Here is a 2,074-nt window from a genome sequence, read left to right on the forward strand (position 1 = left end):
TTAATGCGTATACAAATGGTTATCTCATTTCACCATTTTCCTTTTATTTTTTAAAACATTCATAGTGGGAAGTCCATGGAGATAACACTCTGAGGTGGAGTTATCTATCAATTTGATAAGAATATAATCCATGATGTTGTGATTGTTACTGCAACAACAGTATACATTATTTTCTTCAGGCATGTCAGAGAAAAAACCAACTCAAAAATTTTGAAAAACAAGAAAGAAGACAGGCCTAGTAACTGTATCGCCGTCATTATCATATACAGTGTTTAATATAGTATTTTCAGAAATTGAAATGTCTCCTCCATTTTCACGTTCAGTGCTTTGTCCCTGTCAACTTTTCACTATGTTGACAAACTTGAATCTCACAGACTCGATCGTCACTGCTTACGTAGAAGATGACAAACCCCTTAGTTATCAGATAAAAAATGATTAATTTCACTAAGTCAGGCCTGTATCATCTTCCCCAAGGCCAACGAAACTACCAAATCTTCCCTCTATATAAGTAGCGCCAAACCAGAGTTACACTCCCGAGAGAGAAACAAGTAATAAAAAGTGGGGTGGCATCAATATTGATATGGGTGAAGAGGTGAAGGTTTTTGGAGCATGGGGAAGCCCTTTTAGCAGTAAGGTAGAGCTGGCTTTGCGGTTGAAAGGCGTTCTATATGACTACATAGAAGAAGACTTGAATAACAAGAGCTCTTTGCTTTTGCAATACAATCCAGTTTATAAGAAAGTCCCGGTTCTTCTTCACAATGGAAAATCAATTACAGAGTCGATTATTATACTTGAATACATTGAGGAAACTTGGAAAGCCTATCCCATCTTGCCACAAGATCCTAATGACAAAGCCATGGCTCGATTCTGGGTCAATTTCATTGATGGCAAGGTATACCTTTATTTTTTAAGTTTAATTTTTCCCATTCCAGCATCATATTTGTTTTCTCTATGTTTTATTTATAGGGATAATATAAATAATAATATGAGAACCTGAATTTAAAATATAAATATTAAATATCTATAACAAAAAGACTTTGACTAATTCATGACTCACTTTGGCCATATAGTGCTCGTCTGCCATTAGGAAAGTTGCATTTAGCCCTGAGGAGGAGAGAGAGAAGGCAGTGGAAGAAGCTTGTGAGTGTCTGAAAACAGTTGAAAGTGCACTGAATGGAAAGAAATTCTTTGGTGGGGATACAATTGGAATGGTAGACATTGTTGCCCTTTTTATTGCCTTTTGGCTTTAGACCCTTTCAAGAAATTAAGGGGTTGGAGCTGTTGTCATCTGAGAAATTCCCCAACTTATTCAAATGGACTGACGACTTTGTTAGTTGCAGCATTGTTACGGAACTTTTGCCTCCTAGAGACAAATTAGTAGCCCATATCAAAGCTCATCTTTCCAAATGATTGTCTCGTTTGTATTGCCTGCTTTCCTGTGTAATCTTACTTGCTCTTGTTTTCAACCCAAACATAAATAATGCAATCCTGATTACAAGGTCATCCGTATTTGGCATATAATTTCATCATTTCCAGACACTTTACTTTTCAAATATGATTTTTTTACTGCTTAAATCAAAATTTTCACTAATTTCTTGATGGGGTTTATTTTTAAAACATATATATATATATGATGACATGGAATATATATGCTTCACTTTTTTCTACAATTTGACAACTTTATTTTCTTTCTTAAATGTGCAAAAAATACATTTTCTTGCCTTGTTACCAAAATCAATATTATTTGACTTGAACCGAATAAATCAGTCGAATATCAATTTGGAAAAAAGTTTTGAACCGATTAAGCTGAGAATCAATACAAATCAATTCAATTGATCTAAAAAATCGATTGAAACGGTTTTTAATATTTTTTTTCAAAAATTTATTTGATCGAACCATCTAAACCAATCAAACTAGTTTGATAAATAAATTAATTGGTTGACTAGTTCAACTATCAATCTGATTTCGAAAAGGTTGACCAAAATGCGAGTAAATTTGATAAAAATGTTGTCACACATTTCATCTTTCGCCTTAACTCGTACATTTCATCTATTGTGTCGGGATAGAACTATCA

At 33.8% G+C, this 2,074-nt stretch overlaps 1 protein-coding gene across 1 annotated transcript; it reads left to right on the forward strand.

The window, feature by feature from the left end:
• Positions 1-447: 447 nt before the first annotated feature.
• LOC105799901 (glutathione S-transferase U8-like) lies at positions 448-1,503 on the forward strand. Its single transcript, XM_052620573.1, is given in 3 exon segments — positions 448-892; positions 1,071-1,247; positions 1,249-1,503. Coding segments are annotated over 3 exon segments (651 nt in total). The 5' UTR covers positions 448-580; the 3' UTR covers positions 1,411-1,503.
• The last annotated feature ends 571 nt before the right edge of the window (positions 1,504-2,074 follow it).

This window comes from Gossypium raimondii, chromosome 9 (genome assembly GCF_025698545.1).
Source record: "Gossypium raimondii isolate GPD5lz chromosome 9, ASM2569854v1, whole genome shotgun sequence".
Lineage (NCBI taxonomy): Eukaryota > Viridiplantae > Streptophyta > Magnoliopsida > Malvales > Malvaceae > Gossypium > Gossypium raimondii.